This window comes from Hemicordylus capensis, chromosome 12 (assembly GCF_027244095.1).
Source record: "Hemicordylus capensis ecotype Gifberg chromosome 12, rHemCap1.1.pri, whole genome shotgun sequence".
Taxonomy (NCBI): domain Eukaryota; kingdom Metazoa; phylum Chordata; class Lepidosauria; order Squamata; family Cordylidae; genus Hemicordylus; species Hemicordylus capensis.
This window is the reverse complement of record NC_069668.1, coordinates 7,404,491-7,428,108: the sequence shown is the minus strand read 5'-3', so window position 1 is coordinate 7,428,108 and position 23,618 is coordinate 7,404,491. Positions and strand designations below refer to the sequence as shown.

General features: G+C 50.7%; 1 protein-coding gene across 1 annotated transcript in view; it reads right to left on the bottom strand.

Moving 5' to 3' along the window:
• The window catches only part of RABEP1 (rabaptin, RAB GTPase binding effector protein 1), an 87,234-nt gene that overhangs the window by 4,208 nt on the left and 59,408 nt on the right, over nucleotides 1–23,618 (bottom strand). Inside the window, exons 9-17 of the mRNA XM_053274973.1 lie at nucleotides 21,814–22,278; nucleotides 14,344–14,448; nucleotides 10,192–10,308; nucleotides 8,662–8,760; nucleotides 7,686–7,826; nucleotides 4,007–4,196; nucleotides 2,999–3,054; nucleotides 2,059–2,157; nucleotides 20–136 (exon numbers count right to left, since the gene is read on the bottom strand). Of these exons, the coding sequence (XP_053130948.1) occupies nucleotides 20–136; nucleotides 2,059–2,157; nucleotides 2,999–3,054; nucleotides 4,007–4,196; nucleotides 7,686–7,826; nucleotides 8,662–8,760; nucleotides 10,192–10,308; nucleotides 14,344–14,448; nucleotides 21,814–22,278 (1,389 nt within the window). The remainder of the gene's footprint in view (nucleotides 1–19; nucleotides 137–2,058; nucleotides 2,158–2,998; nucleotides 3,055–4,006; nucleotides 4,197–7,685; nucleotides 7,827–8,661; nucleotides 8,761–10,191; nucleotides 10,309–14,343; nucleotides 14,449–21,813; nucleotides 22,279–23,618) is intronic.

Below are 23,618 nucleotides of genomic sequence, written 5' to 3'. Positions count from 1 at the left end.
GAACAACACTTATTATTACCTGAAGTGTCTGAGACAGCTTTACAAAATCCCTCTGCACTTGCTCGCTGACGTCCAGTTCGGTCTGAAGCCGCTGCGCCTTGTCCTTCTCCTCAAACATCAACTGCTCCAGGTTTGCCTGAAATGGGGGGGGCGGGAGAAGAGAGCACCTTGATTTTGCATCAAAGGGACCGGGATCGGCCAGTGATGGCACCTGAGAGTCTGGAGGCTCAGAGTACTGGCGATTTCGTGTTCAGGCACTGACTGTGTCAATACGACAAATCTCCCCTTCACACAAAGGCGTCTCAGCGTCCCTTCGCCTTTTCCTTCATTGCACTGCTCCAAGACAGTGTGTATTTCACGCTTACCGTGGCATACTTCTGGCAATAAAGCCATGGCTTTAGAGCAGGCCTGCACAACTGCAATCATAGGAAGCTGCCATATACTGAGTCAGACCCTTGGTCCATCTAGCTCAGTACTGTCTACAGCTGATACTGGCAGCGGCTTCTCCCAGATTGCAGGCAGGAGACTTTCTCAGCCCTGTACTTTGGGGATGCTGCCAGGGAGGGAACCTGGAACCTCCTGCATGCAAGCATGTAGATGCTCTTCCCAGAGTGGCCCCATCCCCTAAGGGGAATCTCTTACAGTGCTCACATCACACGCAGTCCCCCATTCAAATGCAAACCAGGGCAGACCCTGCTTGGCACAGGGGACAAATCACACTTGCTAGCACAAGACCAGCTCTCCTCAGATTCCAGGTCCCCACAAATAGCCTTGTCTAGTCAAGGGGCGTCTGCTGACAACGCCCCATCACTCCGGCCTCCTTGTAGCTAGGAGAAGGTCCAAGCAGGAACAGCATCCTCAGGAGGGATTGTTCCCTAAATGAAATGTGGTGCTTGAGTCTAGGCAGGCCTACAGCTGCCAACTCTTACTGAAGCTATTTGGATCACAGGGAGTGGCCTTCTACTGAGTCAGACCCTTGGTCCATCTAGCTCAGAACTGTCTACAGTGACTGGCAACAGCTTCTCCAAGGTTGCAGGCAGGAGTCTTCTCTCCCAGCCCTATCTTGGAGATGCTGCCAGGGAGGGGACTGGGAACCTTCTGCATGCTGCAAGCAGGCCGGTGCTCTTCCCAGAGCGGATTCCCCCTTATCCCCTCAGGGGAACATCTTGCAGGGCTCACACATGTCGTCTCCCATCCCAAAACAACTCAGCTTAAGCAAAGGGGGCCAGACCAGCTCTTGTTGGACTACACATCCCATCATCCCCAGCCAGTGGCCAATGGTCAAGAATAATCCATCTGATTATTGAGTTGGACCAGCAGTAAAATCAAAGACAATTACAACAGAGATCATAATATGATACAATTTGCAACATAAGGATTATTGAGCTAGACTGAACTCCTGCAAGCGGCAACTCCAGGTTTAATTAGAATCCATCCAATGTTATTAACATACGTGCATTGTATTAGGCATTAAGTCTTGCCCAGTTCTGCTGGCCACTACACAAAATTTCGTGACGTTATAGAGGAATAATGGGGAGGGGTTGCCCCACTATGGCTGGGGGGCTGAATCTGAGCAGCTCTGGTTAGCAGGGGAGCACCAGTCCATTTATTCCATTTATGTACTGCCTGCTCTCAACAGCTCCAGGCAGTTCCCAACAAAGACGCTCCCAGCCGCTGGATTGTCCGTCCCTTGTGTGGAATTGGCTGACATGCTCCCAGAGGTCTCCCCTGCAACCCCCAAGGGCTCTTCCCTGGTGAGCCGCTGCCAGTTGAGACCCCATCAGGGCATACATGCAGTGGGGATCTCCCTGTGAAGCATCTCAGAAGCATCTCTCCGGCCCGCTGAATTCTGCTGCCTTCTGAAAAGGCAGCGGCCACCTCCGACTCCAGAGGATGATTTACAGAGCAGTCCAAAGCCTACTCCAGATCCCGAAGCAAGGGCTCACTTTCTTCAGTGTGAAAAGCCAGCCCTCTGCGTCCCCTCCTCCCACCCGCTCCCAGCCCCAAGACCTTTGAGGGGTGTCCATGACGCAACCCTCCATTTTCATCTCGGCTTACCTTTGCCGCGGTCTCCTTCTTCAGCTGCTCTTCCAGGCAGCTCCTCCTTTCTTGTAAGCCTTCTAGCTGCTGCACTTTCTCCTTCAAGGTAGCCTCCAACTGGGGAGTCAAGGAGAAGGAAACGAGCAGCTGAGTCCCGAACAGAGCAGCCTCCACCGGCTCCCCGGCTGGCATTCGAGGCTAACCTTGAACGGCATGCATCAGTTCAACACAGTCCAGGACCGCTCAAAGTGGAACTAGGTGCATCTAAAGGACTTGGGGCAGCAGCAAGAAAACCATGGCAAGGCAGCTGCAAACAAGTTGCCCAATCCTGTTCTAAGCTGTCAAGGTAGATTTGTGGATCACTGCTTGGGCGTGGGGGTCAGAATGGGGGGAAATTAACAGGAGCCCACAGACAGGAAGCCCCTTCCAACACACACACACACACACACACACACACACACACACCAGGGTTCCCTACCATAGGGATTCCCAGATGTAGGTCTCTGCCCAGAGATGCGAGTTTTGGGTGGGATATAGAAATGTCAAATACATAAATGTGGACTACAAATCCCACCATCTCCTGCAAATGCAGGGGGGTGAAGTAGTCAACATGTAAGAATAACTGTTATAGGGAACACAAACACACTCCTCTCTCTCTCTCTCTCTCTCTCTCTCACACACACACACACACACCCTAGAAAACTTGTGAATCTAGAGCCACTTGGGAAAGACGAGGTCCCGGCCTCCATGACACCACGGATGGAGGATGTCTCAAGCCACGATTCCCTCACCCCACCCCCCAGGATCCTAGGCCAACTGCAGCTTCTAGGTGCAGGGTCCCCATCCACGTATTCCACACAGGGGCGATCATGGCAACCCCAGACACAGGACAGGCACCTTTCCTATAGAGTGTGTGTGTGGGGTACAGCCCTGAAAGTACCCGGACGGACCCTCCTACCTGCTCCTTGGCCACCCTCATCCTCTCCAGTTCCACTCGTAGGCCGGAAGCAGCAGCTGCAAGAGAGCGGGGTGGGGGAAACTTGCGTCTCATTCCAAAGGCAGGGGCCCCACACCTTCTGGCTTGGCTCTCTAGCCAGCCATTAGGTGCAGTTCGCCACCAGGCCCCTCTCCTCCCTTGGATCCTTTTCTGGCACACAGGTAGAGGGCTTAGGAGAAGCAGGTCTACTGTCATTTGCTCTGGGAGATGGAGAGGGTCAACAACGGGGGGAGCCCTCTCCAACTGCTTGGAAAGGATTCCTCCTGCTTTTTTAATCTTCTCAAAAATGGCAGTGGAAATGAGACTTCTGGGGAGGAGATCTGTGTGGGGCTGGATGTCCTGCCCACGGGGGGGGGGGGGGGGCGGCACTGGCCACTAGTACGTGGGTCTGTAAATGCCTATCCATAGGGGTGGTCTTTGGGAGTTTCAAACCATGCTTGCAAACTGAGCTCCCAGGTTAACTTCAGCCTTCCTGTGATTGACAGAGTGCAACTCCCAACATCCCCAGGAACAGCGGCCAATAGTCCGGGGTGGTGGGAGTGGCAGTCCAACTGTAGCCAGAGGGCCAGAGTTGTGCAGCCTTGCTCTAGAGCAGGGTTTCTTAACCTTGGGCCCCCAGACGTTGATGGACTACAACTCCCAGAATCCCCAGCCATGTCCACTGTGCAAGGGTTTCTGGGATTTGTAGTCCATCAACATCTGGGGGCCCAAGGTTAAGAAACCCTGCTCTAGAGCCTTACAATTTCAAGCGTTTGCTTGTTACGCACATCCAATCACGACTCGGTTGAGGGCTTCTTGGGATGCAACCTGCCATTTGGAGAGAGTGATGCTTTGCATTTGGAGAGAGTGATGCTTTGCATTTGGAGAGAGTGATGCTTTGATGTAAGGAGGACTGAAGATATACAAAACACCTAAAGAGTGCTACATAAAGGCAAGAGGCGATGGGGGATCTCTTGCCCTCTCCCTCACCTAATTCCTCTTTGCAGTTCTCAATTTCCAGCTGTAGGGTCTCTTCTAGGTTCTCTTTTAAACACTGCTCCGCCTGAATCTGTTCTTTCAAGAAGAAGATCTCTGCCTTCAGTTTCTCTTCGAGGTGATCTGCTGCCGTCCAGACACTGATGATGTCTTCACGGTATTTGAGGACCAGCTCGCGGAGTCCCTGAAAAACAGTTTGCAAAGATCTACGTCTGCAAAGGTTTGCAGGATTTCAAGCCAACATATGACTTTTGCCACACACACACCCTCCATCCATGGCAAAGGACCCTCTGCATAACACCATGGAAATTGCTTGGGTCCAATTCAAAAGATATTTTTGTAAGTGGCGAAAGAAACGGACACCCAGAAGGGAGACAGCCATGCCGGATGCCCTACAAGCACCCAATGTGCAGTCTCCCCAGTGTTTTTTAAGAGTGGGGGAAAGCAGAGAGGAGAATCTGGAGAAAGGGTTACGGACTGAGGACTCTCCGGCAGCAAAGACCGATTTTAAGTAGCAAACGGGCAGGATCCTCAAAGATAGGAGATTTCTGAGCACAGGCAGCTACTGGGGTGAGATTTCCAGAGCAGGGTTGGAACACAGTCAGGGATTAGAATCCCGTCCTCTTCGCCCAAAGGCAAGCGCTGAAAGGGTAAGAGAAGTCTAGGAACATAGGAAGCTGCCTTATACAGAGTCAGACCATAGGTCCATCTAGCTCAGTATTGTCTACACAGACTGGCAGCGGCTTCTCCAAGGTCGCAGGCAGGAAAACTATGGTGTACCTGGAGTACTGCGTACAATTCTGGTCACCACATCTCAAAAAGGACATTGTAGACCTGGAAAAAGTGCAGAAGAGGGCAACCAAGATGATCAGGGGCCCTTTCTTATGAGGCAAGGCTACAACACCTGGGGCTACTTAGTTCAGAAAAAAGACAACCGCGGGGAGACATGATAGAGGTCTATAAAATCATGCATGGTGTGGAGGAAGTGGACAGAGAGAAATTCTTCTCCCTCTCACATAACACTAGAACCAGGGGTCATCCCATGAAATTGGTTGCCAAGAAATTTAGAAGTACTTTTTCACAAAACACATAATCCAAAACATTTGGATGGCTTTAAGAGGGATTTGGATAACTTCATGGAGGAGAGGTCTATCAACGGCTACTAGTCAGAGGGCTACAGGCCACCTCCAGCCTCAAAGGCGGGATGCCTCTGAGTACCAGTTGCAGGGGAGTAACAGCAGGAGAGAGGGCATGCCCTCAACTCCTGCCTGTGGCTTCCAGCAGCATCTGGTGGGCCACTGTGTGAAATGCAGGATGCTGGACTAGATGGGCCTCATTGGGTCTGATCCAGCAGGGCTGTTTTTATGTTCTTATATTCTTCTCCAAGGTTGCAGCAGGCAGGAGTCTCTCTCAGCCCTATCTTGGAGAGAGGGAACCTTCTGCATGCAAGCATGCCGGTGCTCTTCCCAGAGCGGCCCCTTCCCCTCAGGGGAATATCTTACAGTGCTCACACGTCTCCCACTCAAACCCAAACCAGGGCAGACCCTGCTTAGCAAAGTAGACAGGCCTTGGATGTTTGTTTTTTAACCTAGGAGCCAGCCCAAGAATTAAGGAACCAGACTCATTTTTCAGCCTTCATGGGGTTCATATGTTCTGAATGATTCTGTTCTGGGACTTCTGAATGATTGGAAACTCACTTCATAAACAAAACTTGCAGCACTCCTTGATTGCATATATGTAAAGCAATATAAGTTCCAACACAAATAAAAAAGCATCTCCAGTTGCTTAGAACTCTTCCTCTGAAGTTATTTCTCTCTTTCCCCCATCATAAAGATACATTAATGACAAATTTCTTAATATGAACACTCTCTCTCTCTCTCTCACTCACTCACTCACTCTCACACACACACACACACGTAATTGGATGGGGAGGCCAAAATTCACTTTGCTATGCAAAGGTGCTTGTGTGGGTTATTTTGTGGTTAAAATGGCTAAACCACACTCAGTCAGTTTCAAGATTTTCAGCACCATAGTTATTAAAGCCAACTTTGGAACATGAACATAGAGAGCTGCCTTCTACCGAGTCAGGCCTTTGGTCCACCTAACTCAGTACTGTCTACTGAGACTGGCAGCAGCCAGCTCTCCAAGGTTTCAGGCAAGAGTCTCTCCCAGCCCTACCCAAAGATGCTGCCAGGATCGAACCCGGGACCTTCTGCATGCCAAGCAGATGCTCTGCCACAGAGCTACGGCCCCATCCTCAAAGCGGAATCTGACAACGCTCACAGGGAGTCTCCCAACCCAGTGCAAACCAGGGCAGACCCTGCTTAGCAAAGGGGACAATGCTTGCTGCCACAAGCCCAGCTCTCCTCCATAAAGCTCTCTGTGCTTTTATGTCTTTCTTAAAACAAAGGTTAAGATGGCTAAACACTCCTCAATTTGTTTCAAAACTCTTAGCAATGCTGTTAAAACAAACGTTCACCAACGCCTTGCCTCCTGCTAGACAAAGTGCCCCGGCAGCTTCCCTCTCCAGCTCCCTCACCTTTGCAAGCAACTCATTCACCGGCAACTCTCTTGTCTCTCCTTGTTCCTTAACCTTCCCTGCCTTGAAAGCCGGCTTTGCTGGAAATCCCGTGCCATTGCTGGCATCGTTCCACCGCAAGAGAGAGCTCCGTATTAACACAGAGAAGCGTCCAGGCCTCTGGGTGGTGTCTACACTGAACTGGCAGTGGCTTTCCAAGGTTTCAGGCAGGAGTTTCACCTAGCCCTACTTGGAGATGCTGCCAGGAACTGAACCTGGGACCTTCGACATGCCAAACAGATTAAAGGTAAAGTTGTGCCATCAAGTCGGTGTCGACTCCTGGCGCCCACAGAGCCCTGTGGTTCTCTTTGGTAGAATACAGGAGGGGTTGACCATTGCCTCCTCCTGCGCAGTCTGAGATGATGCCTTTCCGCATCTTCCTATATCGCAACCTATGGCTTGGTAGTCAAGCCATTTGCCAAACGGATACTCTACCATAATGATTGGATGATAAGATGCCAACAAGTGGGACACCCCAACGTATCCTTGTGTGCGTGCACTAGAGCTACGCATTCATTTTGTAATAATAAAAAACCGAAAACATATGGGAGGCACGGAAAAGGCAACAAATGGAAGATCAATGGAAAATTGTAAATGAATGGGACCCATTGGTTTCCTTCATTACTATTAAAGGCAAGCATTCCAGGAGTCCCCAAAGAGCTCTGAATGTCATTGTTCATGTGTTTTAGCTTTCATGTTCCCCAACCGCAAGAACGGATCAGAAAAAGCCCACCAGGGAGGGGGAAAGGGGCAGGGAAAGGGAGACCAGAACTGAAGGCAGTCCAGTCCAACCCACACTTCCACAAAATTTAGCCAACATTCTAATGGGTCTTCTTTCCACACAGAACCCTTCAATCACAGTGACAGCAATACAAAAATAAATCAAAACAAAATAATTAATAAAATGAATGCGACTTTTTTCTGAGAATCACAAAATTTACAACTAAAAACAAACAATGAAACAAACATTCTTGTGTGCACACAGACACTTTAAATGATAAAAAGACGTTATTAAGCTCAAGCAGGTGTGGTTGCATTTCACGGTCCAGAACCACAGAACATTATTCCGGTTAATCGGCAAGCCAAAAGCCTTACTTCTCCCGATTCGGGCAGGATAAAGTCCTCTGCCTGTTGTAAAGAGACGTGCAGGCCATGCTTTCCCTGGAGGCTTTCGTTGTCTTTTTGGAGTCTCAGCAACTCTTCGGACACCTGCTCCCTGGACTGCGTCAGGATGGCCTGCAATGAAGAAACGGATGCAAGCTTGAGAACGACTCCCCAATCCAGTCATGCTCCGGTCTCAGCCATTTGGAAGCAAGCGTGGGTAAAACGCGAGGGAAATGCCAGCACCAGCAACGCCTCTGCCCCTTCCCGGATTTCCTGATTGCCAGGAAATCTAGGACCAACAAACGGACGTCCTTTTTCACACAACACATAATCAACTTGTGGAATTCTCTGCCACAAGATGTGGTGGCAGTCAACAACCTGGATGGCTTGAAGAGGGGTTTGGATAACTTCATGGAGGAGAGATCTATCAACGGCTACTAGTCGGAGGGCTACAGGCCACCTCCAGCCTCAAAGGCAGGATGCTTCTGAGTCCCAGTTGCAGGGGGGTCACAGCAGGAGGGAGGGTGTGCCTACAGGCTTCCAGAAGCATCTGGTGGGCCACTGTGGGGAACAGGATGCTGTTCCTGTGCTTTGAGCCTGATCTAGCAGGGCTGTTCTTCTGTTCCCTGAATTGGTACTGCCTCCTGCCCAAGACAGGGAATGGTAAGAAATTAAACTTTCAATCTCTAGCAGAGGGAAATTAAGCTTTCCTCTGAGATGAAAGCACCTGAACTGTGTGACCAATTGCCAGAGGCCAGGAAAGAAGGCTCAGCCCCACTATCCATATATCCAAACAATACAGTACTTCCATATGGGTTTTAGTTACAGGCAGCTCTGGGAATCCATCTTGGCTGAAAAGCAGGATATAAACATAACCTCGTGGTATGTTCACAAGGATCTTCGGAACTGGACCAGTGACATCGAAATAACACTTTTTTAAAAAAAGACAAAGGCGGCGTTTCTTTACCATCTGGTCCTGGACATTTCTCTGGGCTTGAGAAAACGACTGCTGTAGATCAGCAATTAAGGTCTCGGACTCCTGAACTCTGACAATAAGCGATGAGATCTGTCAAAGGAAAAAAAGAACAAACACATAGGAAGCTGCTAGATACTGAGTCAGACCCTTGGTCTATCTAGCTCAGTACTGTCTTCACAGACTGGCAGTGGCTTCTCCAAGGTGGCAGGCAGGAGTCTCTCTCAGTCCTCTCTTGGAGATGCTGCCTGGGAGGGGACTTGGAACTTTCTGCTCTTCCCAGAGCAGAGCTCCATCCCAAGGGGAATCTCTTCCAGGGCTCACACATCAAGTCTCCCATTCAGATGCAACCAGGGTGGACCCTGCTTAGCTAAGGGGACAAGTCATGCTTGCTACCACAAGACCAGCTCATAAGTCAAGACATGCAGCCATCACAGATCAAAACGAATCTTAAACACAGCTCTTCTTCCCATGAGACTGAACTCTGTTTCAGCTACAGGTGTTTAATGTGAAGGCCAAGGGCCATGGCGGGTTTATTCTCTCGCACCTAGCCTGTTGTGTGTTTAGCTGGTCGTGTGTGCCAACACAAGGACTCTCAAACCAGGCTCCTACAATTGCCACATCCTCACCCAAAATGGCTTCTAGCCACTGTGAATGAGGATTACAGAAGTTATAGTCCACAAACATACAAGGCCACTATGATGTAGAGGTTAGAATGTTGGACTAGGACCGGGGAGATCCAAGTTCAAATCCCCACTCAGCCATGGAACTCTCTGGGTGACTCTGGGCCAGCTGCTTAACTCTCAGCCTAACTTTCTTTGCAGGGTTGTTGTAAGGATAAACATAACCATGTACACCTCTCAGGGCTCCTCGGAGGAAGAGCAGGCCGGGGTATACGTGTAAAAATAAATGAAACATGCATGTAAAAACAAACGAAAACAACATCTAGGGATGTGAGTTTGAAAACTCCTGTGCTGACAGGTTAAATGAGGATCATCGCTGAGACCTACCTGGGTCACATGAAGGGACAGTTTTGTGAGAGGAGGACAGGGCTTCTCACACCTGGGTCCCCAGATACTGTATATTTATCATATTAATTTATCGCTTGATACATGTATCCCTAGGCAGTGTACACAAGTTAAAATACAACCAATAGAAAAACAGAATAAAACAAAGCAATTTTGCCTTGAGCGGGGGGAAACAACAAAACAATTCAAAATTAACTTCCACTTAAGTCTGAGAAAACAGGTACATCTGGACGGTCTTTTTAAAAAGCAATTAGCAGTGGAGAAGCTCTTGTTTTGACAGGCAGCATTTTCCAAAGCTGGTGGGATACCGTAGTCCAATACTGTTTGGACTACTTCTCCCATCATGCCCCAGCCACAATGGCCAAAGGCCCTTGGGAGTTGTAGTCCAATAACACCTGGAAACCCAAGGCTGAAATCTTCAGATCTGGGGCAAACGCCTCCGCAGACTCCCCGCCTCTTTAGGGAGGACTTGGGACTCCTGACAGGCACTCTGTACCTGGTTTTCTGCATCTCCGGTGGTTTGCTTCATGCACTCCTCTAGCTCCTGTTTCTCCCGTATGGTTTTTTCTAGCTGATCATTGGCTTGCCTCAGCATCATCTGAAGTTTCTTCACCTATGTGGTTAGAGCAGAGGGCACCCATTAAAACGTTCTTGGAGAAGGGGGTGGGGGTCACATTTCTCTCAACAGAAGGAAATAAAAGGCCGATGAAAACATCCGGATGTTAGACGCAAGACATGATAAATGTGCCATGAATTAATTGTCGCACTCCTGAGGATCTGAGGAAGTGGAGAGGCAGGATCAGGGTCACGTTCCCCTGGTAGAAGATTCTCTCCAACACCATGGACACTGGATGAGCTAGACCCAGCACAGAGTTTAGGAAGCTGTCTTAGGAAGCTGCCATATACCGAGTCAGACCATAGGTCCATCTCACTCAGTATTGTCTACACAGACTGGCAGAGGCTTCTCCAAGGTTGCAGGCAGGAGTCTTCTCTCCCAGCCCTATCTTGGAGATGCCGCCAGGGAAGGAACTTGGAACCTAGATGCTCTTCCAAGAGCAGCTCCAACCCCTGAGGGGAATCTCTTACAGAGATCGCTCACCTTTCTAGTCTCCCATTCATATGCAACCAGGCCGGACCCTGCTTAGCTAAGGGGACAAGTCATGCTGACCACCACCAGACCCGCTCTTCTCTTATTCAGCCTTACACAGAGTCAGACCATTGGTCTATCTAGCTCGGTTTTGTCTGCACTGACTGGCAGTGGCTTTTCCAAGGCTTCAGCCAGGAGTCTTTCACAGCCCTTCCTGGAGATGCTGCCAAGGATGGAACCTGGGATGTTCTGCATGAGGAGCAGATGCCCCACCACTGAACTGCAGCCTCTCCCTCTACGGAAGGGGCTCTCAGACTTGGACATGACAGAATTATTTTCTTTGAAAGGGAGGTTACCCTGCCGCCGCCCCACACATTGGCAACGCCAACCCTTTTGTGCAAAAGGTATCATCAGCTTTGATAAAGGGCTAAATCCTTTTCAGCCCTTTAGCCCAAAACATGCCAATCGCCTGGGAATGAACGCCCTGGTGGGAAATGCCCTCTGCTACCAAGTTAGAGAAATTCAAGTAGATTTAAACTGTGTTTTTCTGCACTGGAAGACACAAAACAGTTTAATATGGATTTGTCGTCTGTAGTGGTGGTGTGCCAAGCCTGAACTGAATATTAAGATCAAAAGCAACCATATGTGACAGAAGGGAAAATAATGAATTTTTAAAATGTAGGACTAAGACTGTCTGTCAGGGCTTTTGTTGCTCAACAACATGGTGCATGTTGTTTGTGAACTGGAAGCCTTAGGGGAAAGAAAGCAGGAAGGATTTTAAGTGGAAAACCTATGCAAAATTGGATTATGGCAATAAGCCAATGCAAGAGAATAGGTCTTAATTAAGCGAAAGCTTACGGAAATTCCATCTTCCTCTGGAGCTGGATCTGAGTTTCCATTATCCATGAGGAAACAGCAAAGGATAGCTGAAATGCATAACTGGGGCTTCTTATACACACACACACACACACACACACCTGTCACAATTCCAGCTAAACCTTTCTAAGAACCTTTCTATCTGGGTGTAGAAAGGCAACTCACAGCTTAAGACCTTGATTAAAGAACCCAGAATAGGTACTATTCCCAGATCTGTTGGGATCTGCCAGATCTACTCTGGCCTTCACTGAAATCAAATTTTGGGGAAGTCATCAATTTAAATGGCTTAAAACTACTGTGTTATTGGTCTCTTTATAGTTCTATACGTTGCTATTGGGAACTTAGGACAGGAGTTCTCGACCTTGGGCCTCCAGATTATGTCTGACTACAATTCCCATCATTGCCAGCCTCTGGCCACTGTAGCTGGGGATGATGGGGGCTATAGTCCAACATCATCTGGGGAACCCCTAACTGAGAACACAGCATCCAGGGAGGGGGCGCGTGGCTGGGAAAGAGATCTCCATGCATCAGCTTGGCTTTCCATTTTTATGTGGAAAGAATATGGGATGCCATTTTCCACCTAAAACTTTAGTGGAAATCTTTTACTAAGTGCCTTTTCTTCTCTGAAAAGCAAACTCACACATATCCAGCTGCTGTGCATACTGCAAATTCAAATGTATTCAAAGTGCCAGATCAGATAGCTGCAGGCATAACGATGTTCACTTCGGTGCCTTTGTGCGGGTCATAAAATGTAAGAACTGGATTCACCAGAGCTTAATACAGGCTGTGACAAACTGAGAAATAACAGGATCCGGTTTCTCTTCCCTGGAGGGACTTGTCTACAGGTTCAGCTACCATAGGATTACCACTCCCAAAACTTGCTTCAACCTCCGATTTGCCGCCAGGCTGAACTGGAGGTGAAGGTGAGTTCAAAGAAAGGAAAAGAGCTCACGGCAGAAGCTGGGAGGCTCTTGACTCAGCTCTCATGCAAATGAGAGGAGAGCTGTAGGAGACTCTGGAGTTCAGAGTCCCTACAGCTACAAGTAACTTGCAAATTATACCACAGAAGTGAACTCAGGGGTGTGATGGGGAACACTGCAGAAGTCGAGCAGGTTGCTTCAGCCCTAAAATGATCTCCCGAGGTCTACCTTTTATGCAATCCGTTAGAATCTGAATTGAGAAAAAAGGTACCATCCACCACTTCAAGAAGAACATTATCCGGAACTGCCCTTCTCCCTGGTCAAGAGCCGTGTCCCCTGTAAGAGGGATTCCCAGATGAGGTTGACTACAACTCCCATCATCCCAAGCTGCAATAGCCTTTGGCTGGGGGTGATGGGAGTTGTCTTCAACAACATCTGGGAGCCCCTCTTCCAGGGAACACTGGTCAAATACCCTCCTACAATGTTGCCTCTCAAATCCCATTCAGCAAAAGGTCCGTTCCAATGTTAACTCAAAGCTTCTTGCTTGCAGATTGAATCCATTTTATTGCTTTCTGTACAGCATGGAAGAGGGATTAGTGGTGAACTGACCCCTTAGACAGTTTCTGTTCCCTGGAGGGGGCAAGTGTTTTTGTCTATGTTTATCCCAAAGGGAAGAAGGCTTGTGAGATCATTGTGTGTGCGCGCATGCGTGTGTCCCTCTAAAAGCTCTTTCATTTACTGTCAAATACAAACCAAATTCACAGCACACGGTAGAGGATCCTAGGGTTAGAGAAGATTCCTCATAAAAAGGGAGCGAAGAACGCAATTCAGGGCGAGGGGGTGCTAGTGAGGAAGCAATTCTAGAGGAGGGGTTGTCGGTTCAGCCCCTGAAGCCCACCCTGGGGTACCCCCAATCTTGTAAACAAGCCCTGAGTCTCTACCCAGCAGTGTGTGGATGTGAACCACACAAACCTGAATGGCTGAAGGGGCCACCTGAGTCACCATTCAGTTGTGTATTAGTGAGGCAATTTGAACCATTCGGTGCAAAGAGCAGAGTGTTTTTACTGGCAAGAATCCTGACTGCAGCAAAAATGTATAATAGCAAGGAGAAGCCTGCTCCCAGCCACCCCAGGGCGAGTTAGAAGACTTGTGAAGGGGCAGGGGAGAATCTGGGACATTGCTGACATGGCAAAATGGACAACTCTTGTGCAGAGAAGGGAAGGAAGGGGCCGCTGTATTCTGACAACATTCTTATTGCATCTGGCACAAAGGCGTCCTTGTTCTGTAATGTGCTGTTAGCAGGGACTGATCAGCCCAACGAACCCCCTTCTTCCCAGCACGAACAGCAACGGAGGCTTGGAAGACTCTTCTCCACTGCCCTCCAGCTGTGTGACCGCAACTCCCATCACCTGCAGCAAGCCAAGAGTCAGGGATCATGGGAGTTGTAGTCCGACAGCAGCCGGAGAGCCCGAGTGGTGCAGCCCTGTGCGACGTATTATCTCACTCCTAAATTCCGTTCCAAACAGTCCCTATTTCACTCATTCCTTTCATGCTGTTGTAACATGCTCTGTAAAACCGCCCGTGAAAACAGCGAGTTTCACTTCCATTTGCCACCCCGGGAATCATCTCACTCTGTTGTTCAGAGTCTGGCCGGTTTCACTCTGCAGACTGAGACGCAACCAGCGGAAGCGCGGGCCCAGCACTACTCGGGAGTTCAGAACAGACCTCTGGGGTCTTCCAGGAGAGCAAGCTGGCCGGCACTCACCTGATCCCTGGTCTCCGCCTCCTGGATCTGGATCACCTGCAGCTGCTTCTCGTAATTGGAGCACATGTCGCAGCGTCGGCCCAGTTTGCTGCCTGCATTTTGCACCTGGAGGAGAAGGAGGAGAGAGTCACTCACTTGCCAGGGAAGCTGCAGGACTCTACAAAGGAACGTCCAAGCGATCTGTAGCAGCACTCTGCACTGATTTCCAAGTGGGGGCCACTTTGGGCGGGGGGGGACCACCCCAAAACCCACACCTTCAGTGTGAGAGCCATTTCTCACTGTGCTGACTTCTGCACCGTACTGCAGAGGGCCCCTTTCAGAGAATACAGGAAGCGGGCTTATACCGAGTCAGACCCTGGGTCCATCTCGCTCATTATTGTCTGCACTGACTGGCAGCGGCTCTCCAAGGATTCAGACAGGAATTTCCCCCAGCCCTACCTGGAGATGCCCACCTGGGACCTCCAGCATGCAAGCATACAGATGCTCTCCACTGAGCTAGGGCCCCATCCTCCCCGCCAGGGGAATCTCTAACAGTGCTCAGATGTTGTCTCCCATTCAATGCAAACCAAAGGGGGGCCTACTTAGCAAAGGGGACAATTCATGCTCACTGCCACAAGACCAGCTCTTCTCTTCCCCCTTTTAAGAGGAAAGTGATGGGAAGGGTTTTACTTCCCATCACTCTGCGCACACCTTCCCAGATGGTGCAGGACCAAAGGCAGCCGCTGTATGCTGAGTCAGACCCTTGGTCCATCTAACTCAGTATTGTCTACGCAGACTGGCAGCGACTTCTCCAAGGCTCAAGAGGGCTCCTTTTCCTTTAAACCAGCCCCCACCTCCCCCGGCACTGGGAAAGGAACATTGGTAGTCTGACCATAAAGGTCTTTTCTTCCCAGTGTTTGGAGGGTATCCCATGGTGCCATTGGGCTAGGACCGCCCAGTTTCGTGAGTGTCTTGCCACGATGCTAACAGATTGTTGCAAGACTCTCACGAAACTAGGCAATACTCTAGCTGAACTGTACTGCAAACATGGCAGAACAAGCATAAGGTAAAAGAAGATATATTGAAGATAGAACATGAACAGTATAACATTAACTTGACATGATCGGCGGTGGTCAGAGATCACACACAAATGCCAGCTAAGAATAGCAAAAAACCTGTTAGTATATCACAGGAAAGGGCACAAAGGGAAGGTTGCAGTGTGCCAATGAGCTGAAAAAAGAGGAAGAGAAGGAGAAGGAGAAGGAAAAGGCCAGACACCCACATCACTGGATGAGCCGGATACCCTCCGAATACTGAGAAAAAAGGACCTTCACGGTAAGACTACCAATGTTCCTTTCTCTCCCAGTGCAGGACGATATCCCTTTAAGTGGGACATACCAAAGTGGTAGTCTCTGGGTGGGCAGCATTGTTAGGTAGTACAGATTTAGAAAGATTCTAGGAAGAGACCACTTGCTGGAGCACTGTGCAGCCAAATGCAGCTTGAGATGATTAGTAGACGGACAGCTTGTAATGGCGTACAAGCGGGGACCTAGTGGAGTGGGCGGTAATTTTAAGTGGTGGAGGAAAAGGCAGTGTTTCATATGCTGATGTTATGCAGGCCATGACCCATCCGGCCAGAGTGGACTTGGCTGGCTTGGACCCAAGTGATGCCAGCTGGAATGATACAAATAGGGTGTCCAAACAACGGATGTCCTTCGTTCTTCTGAGGCAGATCTCCAGAGCCCTCCGCACATCCAATTTGTGCCACAGAACCTCCTTCGGGTGGTGAAGGGCAGAAGGGTGGCAATATGATCTCCTGGTTCCTGTGAGTTGACCTTGGGTCGGAACGAAGGATCTGGTTTGAGGACCACGGAGTCAGGCTGAAAAATACACAGATGTTTTCTAATGGACAATGCTCCCAACTCAGACACTCACCTGGCTGATGTAAGGACAAAGTAATGAGAAATATTACTTTGAATGTAAGAAGTTGGTAGCTGGGGTGGACAGTGGCTTGAAGGGGGCCTGGGTAAGGGCATTCAGGACCTTATGGAGGCTCCAAGTAGGAAATCTGTGTGCCACGGTGGGTGGGGGGGAGATTGGATGCCTCTCCTAGGAAGCGTTTGATGTCTGGGTGCGTGGACAGTGAGGTCTTAGCCTGTGGTCGGAGGACAGAGAAAGCCGTCTCCTATGCTGGGCATAGGCCCTTGTCCAATCCAGCCTGGAGAAATTCTTGTCGTTGAGGTGTTGACGTCATCATTGGCTTGATTTGCTTAGTCCTAAGCCCACTTGAGAAAAGATGCCCATGCAGTTTGGTAAATGTGTATAGTAGATTGATGTCTGGCCGCTGGAATAGTGTCCTGCATGTGTTTAGAATATCCTTTGGCTGCTAGCAGTGCTCGTTCAGTAGCCAGACAGGCGAAGCCATGACGGGTCTGGTTGATGCAGTGGACCTTGAGCGAGGAGGTCTGGCCAGTTTGGAAGAGGCCATGGGAGACTGGTGGACAGGCTGTTGAGGTCTGAGAACCAGGGTCATCTGGGACAGAATGGTGCCACCAATAGCAGCTGGGAGTGATGTTCCTGGAACCTCTGCAGTATGCATGGGATCAATGCAATTGGGGGAAGTGTTCATACTAGGCCCTGGGGCCATGGAGGCCCTAGTGCATCCATCCTGGCTGCCTGCTGGCAATGGTATCTGCTGAAGAAGGACTTGTGCAAAGGTCCAGTATTGGCAGAGGTGATGCGCAGAGGTCCAGTATTGACAGACCGAAGAGGTGGACTATTAGTTGAAGCACTTGCAGATGGAGGCACCATTCCGCGTGATCGATCTGGTGATGGCTCAGCCAGTCTGCCTGGTGTTGTCCAGATCACACAGGTGTCCCGGTTTCTTCCATGCGGAAGTGAGATCTCATGCCTCCTTGGCGAATGAGGTGTACTTTTGTGCTATGTTGTCCGTCCGTATGAGGATGCGATGGTTGAGGGTTTGGTGTGAGAAGTGCCAACCTGGCTGCCCGAAGCTCCAGCCAGTTGATGCTGTTGTGGAGTTCGTCGTAGGACCACATGAAAGCGTTCTGCAATGGGCCCCCCACCCGATTTTGCTGGCATCCATGGTGATTACTATGTGGTTGGAGGCCCGAAGGGGCGAGGCCTTGTCCAGGGCCAGAGAAGACTACCAGTGCAGAGAACATTGGAGAGAGTCTGTCAGAGGGACCTGGTAGTGTTCAGTGGCTAGTATGTTGTCCTGGTGAGGTAGTAGTGTCCATTGGAGTGCCACCGTGCCCATGGAACAATATTCAAATATGAGATTACAGGCGTACAGTCCACTGGACAAGGGGGGGAGGGACAAATGTCCCCAGGCCCCAAGGTCTGAGGGGCCTCCAAAGGGCCCCCAAGGCCAGTCCCCCCTAATCATCGTCTTTTCCTACTTTAAAAAAATATTTTTAAACTGCCACTGTGCAGCAGTAGCAGAGACGAGGTGTGGCGCTCCAGCAGCGCTTGGAGCAGGGAGCTCCTTCCATGGGCCCGTCTGCCACTCAGAAGACAGGTCGGGCCATTTTTTGCCCATTTTGAGGCTCTCTGTGCATGCAAAGAGGCCCGAAATGGGCCCAAAATGGGCCAACATGTCCTTTGGGTGGCAGGCAGGTCCATGGAAGGAGCTCTGGCCACCACCGCCTCCCTACTCACTGCTGCGAGCGCCACTGGAGTGCCGCACCCCATCTCATTTTGGCCCTCTGCACACGCCCTGGGGGTGTGGCCTGGGGCATGTGTGCAAGCGCTTTGTGTGTGCAAAGAAAACACATGTAAGCCCCCTGGCTGCACTTTGTCCCCTTGCCGCTGGTAAAGTCGCTATGCACCTGCATGAGATCGTGCCCCCCAGTAGCTGGGCCAGTAGCATAAGGTTTGCAGATGGTTTGTGTAGTTGTTGTGCTATGATGGACCGTAGTTTGGACTTCTTGGCTTGGGTTAGTGAGATCGTGCCTGGCTGAGACTGAATGTTGACTCCCAGGTGTTCCAGTTGCTGAGATGGAAAGAGAGAGCTCTTGGGGACATTGATCAGGAACCTGGGTGGCTGTAGAAGGCAGAGCACCTGTTGGAAGTCTGCCTGTGCCTGGTGTAGTGACTGTGATCTGACGAGGAGATCGTCCAAGAAAGGATACAGGTGAAGGCCCTGGAGTTGCATGTGAGCTACCAGTACCACCATCACTTTGGTGAATGCCTAGGGGGCCGATGAGAGGCCGAATAGAAGCACCCGGTACTGATAGTGATGCCTGTTGTAGGCAAAGCGATGGAATTTGTGGTGGGCTGGCAGTACGCAGATGAGATATGCATCCTATAGGTCCACTGATGTGAGAAAGTCTCCCTCTTGTAGGGCCTGAAGTATGGAGTGTGGGGTTTCCATGCAGAACTTGCATTTCTTGATGTATTTGTTGAGAGCTTTGAGGTCTAACACCGCCCTCCAGGAGCCATCTTTTTTCGGTACTAAAAACAAAATAGAATGAACGCTGTGACCTAAGTCTGTTGATGGAACTTCTTCTATGGCCTGAGTTTGGACTAGAATGGCCTGAATCATTCCCATATGTAACAGAAGTCAGTGAGCCTACCCTCCACTGGAGGGGGAATAGCTTCATAGTTGCACTGGCGGCTGCTGTTGTTTATTCAAGGACCTGGAGAATTGCGGGGCGGTGTAAGGACGATTGGACTGATTCTGCCTGCTTAGTTGGTGGGCCTTGGGGTTCCAAATCTGACACCAATTGGTGTGGGGCGTTCTGTTGTCCCTTATTCGGTTGTAGAGGCATCTGTTGGGACGAAAAATGGTGTTTTGCCTGAAGGGACAGTGGTATTCTTTTTTGGAAGATGGCATCGCTTTCTTCTTGTCTTTAGTCTCAACTAGGATTAAATCGCGAGCTGAACCAAATAGTTTGGCTCCTTGGAAGGGAGAAGTTAGGTTCACCTTTGATTTAGGGTCTACATGCCATGGTTTGAGTCAGAGGCCCTGATGCAATGGTGCGTGCAGAATACTGCAGACTGTCAAGGCTGGCATCTACCATGAAGGCCGCTGCCTTAGCTAGTTCCAAAAGCCCTTGTTTGAGTTTAGCCTGACCAGGAAGAAGCTGGTTAAGGAGTTATGTGGCCCATAAGATGGACGCTCTGACAAATATAGATGTTGTAGCGGATGCTTTGAGTGCAGAAAAGGAGGCATCATGTGATTTACATAGTAGATAACTGCTTCTTTTGTCTTTGAGTTTCTCCTCGCCTTCCTTTGCCAAGACTGCTCCCGATATGAGGGATGCCACAGGTGCATCAACCAATGGTATAGCCAACTGCGCACTGATGTCATTGGGTAAGTTGTAGAATCTTTAGGCAAAGTCCCAAGACCCTTAGATGATGTAGGAGCTTCCTACTCTCCCTGCTAACATCTCTGAAGAGGGGAGGGAAAGGAACAACAGATTTAGCACATGATAAGGTGGCCAGAAAGACCTCTGCATCCGAGGGTTCGGTGACATTAGATCCCACCACCTGTGGGTTAGTTTGTAATGTCTTGCATGCTTTAGCCAACAAAATTTCAAAGTCCTCATGTTTGAATAGCTTGCAGGGAGGGCAATCTGATCCCTGAATAGCATCTGATGACTAATCTTCTTTATTAGGTGTAGCGTCACGAGAGTCTGAGGAGGAGGCCTCAGAGTGAGTTCTGGTTCAGGACATGTGAGAGGGCGAAACTGCACTGACTGTCTGCCTAATTGGATTGGCTGGGGGTACAACTGGCAATGCCTGTTGGACTCTGATGGGCAGAACATCAGCCTGTAGGTCGAGGTTAGTGGGGCCTGTGTTGTCCCTTGCTGGATAGACAGAGAGTGGACAGAGATGGGCCTGAGTGGACCCACTGGGGGTGGCCATGGTGGAGGGGCCTCCAGCTGCTGCTGCAGAAAAGCCAGATTGGGTCTAGTAGACTTGGGTTGGGGGACTACCTGTAGTCACTCCTGAAGGTTCTGGAAGGTCTGCACCTTCTTCGCCTGGCTGGCGCACGTGGTCGAAAGTGGCCACACTCACAGGCCGGGACTGGGCGGTGAGCTGGGCTCGAGAGCATCGAGGATGGGGAGCTCTTTCCATCCTCCCTCCGTGCTCTGGATCGTGGCTGAAGTGGGGGAGCTGCTGGACATGGGTTGGCAGGCTGCTCTGGCTGTGGGGCAGGTGTCTTGGGTGCCACCGGTGCAGCCAGGACGATGCCTCCCACATTGTCAGGTCCAGCAATGCTGGCACGGTTGGCAGTAACAGCAGTAATGCCCCTATGACTAGCTCTCTGATCCAATTGGAAAGGTCCGGGGGTAAATTGTCTCCGTGGAGAGATGGTGGGTGGGGGCAAGTCGGAGTAGGGCTTGGTAGGCCTTGCTCTAGGTCCTGTGGTGGGAGAACTGGAGGCGGAGGGGAGTGCGGTACCAATGTACTTACAATTATATCTTGTGGAGGAGCTGGAGTCAGGTTCTCCTGATGCGACGGTAGGGCTGGTAGCATTTCTTCCATGTGGGGTGAGGGCTGTAGCCCGCCCTCACTGGCCTCCAGCAGGATCTCCACCTCAGTTTGCAGCCGGGTGGCAGGCAAGGCCTGGTCCACGATGAGCAGCTCCTCACACTCCTGCTCGCGGTTCACGAGCACCTGAACGGTGACTGGGGAGGGCTTCCTATGTGGAGAGGAATCCTCCTCCGGGGATGTCTGGGCAGCTTGTGCCACCGTAAGCTGGGCTCTCCTCAACAAGGAATCAGTGTGGGAAGGATCTGAGCACCTCCATATCCGTCGGAGCTGCTCTCAAGAGGCCGCGGGGCACATTCCCGCACAGGCCGTGTGGATGTGGTCCCTTCTGCGCAGCCTTCCTCTGGTAACCATCGGCATGGAGTCCTCCGAAAGGGAAGGCAAAGGTGCTGCCTGCTGCATGGCCTCAAAGGACAGTAAAGCACGGGGGAAACAAAAGTAGGAAGAATAGTAGAGTTTTGTTTTTGGTTGGAAAACACAGGGTGGGGGGAGGAGAGATTTGGAGCAGAGAACAGGGGAGAAATCAGTATAAAGATGGAAACTGGGTGGTCCTAGCCCAGTGGCACCATGGGAGCCTAAAGATTCACGAGATCCTGTCTTGGAGGAAGTGTGTGTGACAACCCACTTAAAGGGATACCCTCCTACACTGGGAGAGAAAAACACAGCACTGCCCAGCGAGAACTGTCATCTCTGCAGGGTGCCAGGGGACTGTGCAGATTATTCCGCTTTGGCCAAAGCTTAGTCAGGCATCTGCACTTTGGATCGATGGGGGGCCCCACTGGCCCCCGGGCCTTACAGTGTACAACCCTGATCTACAGAGACTTCATTGTGACAGCAGCTACAGTGCCGCTCGATGGAGGGCCAAGAACTTGGGAAGGACAGTGTGACTTTGAAGCAGGCGGAGGACGCGCCTTCCTGAAGAGCATCAAACCTCAGCTGGGCGGGCAGCAGCAGAGGCAGCCAACTCACCTCTTTCTGGAGGAGGTTCCACTCGGTCTCGCTGACTAAGCGGTAGCCGCTCGGGGACACGTAGGCGCTTTCCACGCTCTGCGTGATGCTGGAGAGGAGGGAGGCCGTCTCCTCCTGTTCCGGCGTCATCGCCTTGATGGCTTTCTCCTGGTCTTTGGTCAACATGAACCCACCGGGCATCTGCAGTGAGCCCAGGGAGGCAGTGTCAAAGTTCTCCGACATCGAGTCGGCCCCAACCAATGGCCCAAAGTCAGACTCGTCCAGGTTGCCGGCCGACTTGGCCTTGTTGTTGTAGCCCAGCGCCTTGACTTGCAGGGAGCCCGACATGCCCAGGCTGTCGGTCGACTGGGCCCTCCGCAGCCCCTCTCTGAACAGGTCATTGTCGGACTTGAGGGATTCTCCCGAAGACAGCAAGGCATCCGTGTCGAGGGAGTGGACCGAGCCGTGAGTGCTGTTCACTTGCAGCTAGGATTGAGAGAGAAAGAGAGAGAAGATCATGCTCAGGCCCCAGGGAAGCCCCAGAACATACAAAGCTGCCTTGTACAGAGTCTGGACATTGCTCCATCTAGCTCAGAGTGACTACTCTGACTGGCAGCAGCTCTTTAAGGCCCTTTCAAGGTTGTGACCTGGGAACTTTTTAACTAGAGATGCCAGGTGACTGAATTAAGAGCCATGGACATGCAAAGCAGGCGCTATGCTACTGGGGGGGGTGCGGGGCCCCTACGTGTCTTACCTGGAGATGCTGCCGCGAGGAGTGAACCTGGGACCAGTGTTCCCTGTCACAGGGCTTCCCAGATGCTGGCGACAACAACTCCCAGCATCCCCAGCTGCAATGGCCTTTGGCTGGGGATGATGGGAGTTGTAGTCAACACCCTCTGGGAATCCCTGTGACACAGAACACTTCCTGGCACACAAAGCAGGGAGTTCCAGGACTGGGCAATGGCTCCTTCCCTATTCCCACCAACACCAGGCAGGACGCATCTTGCAGGAAAGGCAACTTGGAAATAATCAGGTACCCTCACACCGGGAAGACCAGCTATGCGCTAACAGCTGCTACCTAACCTCATGGCAGCAGGTTTCATACCTACTCCTGAGTTGTGCAAAACACATCTTTCTTTTCTTCTACACCTACTGCCAAATGCATTGAGGGAAGAAAGAAAAATATACCTCCAGGTGATGCGGGATTCCACAAAACATGATTATATCTTCCCCTCAGTTGCCTCCTCACCCCCAAACGAGGGGCTCCCCACTTTGGGTCCCCAGCTGGTGTTGGACTACAACCCCCCATCAACACCTGCTGCTCCAGCCTTTGATCACTACAGCAAGGGGTGATGGGAGTTGTAGTCCACCAGCCTCTGGGGCCTCAGGCTGAAGCCTTTTTTGGCTGCTTTCGAGTCCTGCGGAAGAGGGGTGGAGTTCAGAATTCCCAGCTAGCATGCAGAGCAGTGAAGAAAAGGCAGCAGTGAATGCCTCTTGTTATGCCCTACCAGCAAGGCTGCTGATTCAGGACCTGCGGGGGGGGGGGGATCAGGACAACCATTCTTTGGATGGTGCTTGCAGAGGTGGTGTGTGGAATAGAGGAAGACAAGCAACCTGTACATCATTAAGACAGGGAGGAGGAAATGTGCTAAATAATAAATAAATCTTGGCAGGGCAAGCAGGGAGAGAGAGAGAATTAGGATGGCAATTCCTTTAAAGAATCCATGACCAGGAAATCCTGTTATGATGCCCCATGAAAAAACAGCTTCGAGCCAAACGCAAGTTTACACGGAAACAAGGTATTCCTAGAACCGTCGGATCGGTCT